This window comes from Anneissia japonica, unplaced genomic scaffold (assembly GCF_011630105.1).
Source record: "Anneissia japonica isolate Jap-2015-1 unplaced genomic scaffold, ASM1163010v1 scaffold75423_len5798_cov113, whole genome shotgun sequence".
NCBI classification, from domain to species: domain Eukaryota; kingdom Metazoa; phylum Echinodermata; class Crinoidea; order Comatulida; family Comatulidae; genus Anneissia; species Anneissia japonica.
The window spans coordinates 4649-5933 of record NW_022691911.1 but is presented as its reverse complement, the minus strand read 5'-3'; the positions used below and the strand labels follow the sequence as shown (position 1 = coordinate 5933).

General features: G+C 37.5%; 1 protein-coding gene across 1 annotated transcript in view; it reads left to right on the top strand.

Moving 5' to 3' along the window:
- Window positions 1-833: 833 nt before the first annotated feature.
- Window positions 834-1285, top strand: part of LOC117100144 (tRNA-splicing ligase RtcB homolog) — a 4135-nt gene continuing 3683 nt past the window's right edge. Inside the window, exon 1 of the mRNA XM_033239719.1 lies at window positions 834-990. Coding sequence (XP_033095610.1) covers window positions 895-990 — 96 coding nt within the window. The 5' untranslated portion in view covers window positions 834-894. The remainder of the gene's footprint in view (window positions 991-1285) is intronic.

The window sequence follows — 1285 nt, the reverse complement described above, 5'->3', positions numbered from 1 at the left end:
GCGGTATTATAGAGGCAGTAGAGCTAAAAAAATCTATTAATCAGTCAACTATTTAATCAATCAGCCTTATGTGGGCAGTATAATAGAGGCAGTAGAGCTAAAAAGATCTATTAATCAATCAAATGAGTGTTTCTAGAGCTCCTCATGAGGGCAGTATGATAGAGGCAGTAGAGCTAAAAAAGATCTATTAATCAGTCAACTAATTAACCAATCAGCTGAGTGTTTCTAGAGCTCCTCATGAGGGCGGTATGATAGAGGCAGTAGAGCGTTAATTCCTCCCATGTTTTCTATGATGTGCTCTTAATTTCATACATGCATGAATATCATTTTTATATTTCATGCCATCTAACATTATTTCTCAATTCCTCCCTGAAGTTTAATGATAATAATAATAAATGTATACATTTTGTTATTTTGTGATGATTAACGCAACGTTCAGACCAAAGATACACCCTCTCTAGGCGTATATAACGCCAGGCATACGTTAATTCATGACATAACTAGCAAAATGTCCAGACTGGGTGATTAACAAATGCTGGCGTAAGCATGCATGCGAAATATTCATATTCGTAATTGCACATTTTATTTCCTATTTACTGTTTACATCTAGGCTTATTGTAAATGGTCAAGTCCCGGCTGGGCTTAAAATCATTGATGTAAGACTCGTAGCTCAGTGGCGTAATATAGTCTGGATTCTGTTGGTGGATTGTCCTACACCGGTGATTGCATGTTAATACTGGCGTTTGCTACACCGCGCACAATTAACACCATTTGTTAGCGTAACTTGTGTCTTAACATAGCCTAATATATTTCTACAAAATATTTTTTACCAGTTTTATCCTTTATATTGCTGTTCATTCCATTTTTAATTCGCCTTAACTGACAAGTTTGTACATGGTAGATGGTGAGCAGAAGACGTTACTGGTCCATCGCAAAGGCTCCACGCGTGCCTTCCCCCCACATCATCCTCTAATTCCAGTTGATTACCAGGTGAGTGATGAGATCAACCAAGTATCTAGGTTTTCTCTCAGTCCACAGTATTCCTAGAAAAGAGTGATGGTGAACTAGTTAAGTGGCATAGCAATAAGGCAGGGGCGCCCCTAACTAAAGCCTTAACATTTGCTCCTCGTCCATTGTTCATTTAGTAGAACTAAATCTTTTCTAAAAACCGAAAGGTCCACTGATTAATCTCAGATAAGAAAGTATAATACATACTCCAAGTATTGAAATACACGCCATCGTGTTGGGATTCAATATTTCGACATTAATTATGTCATCATCATGA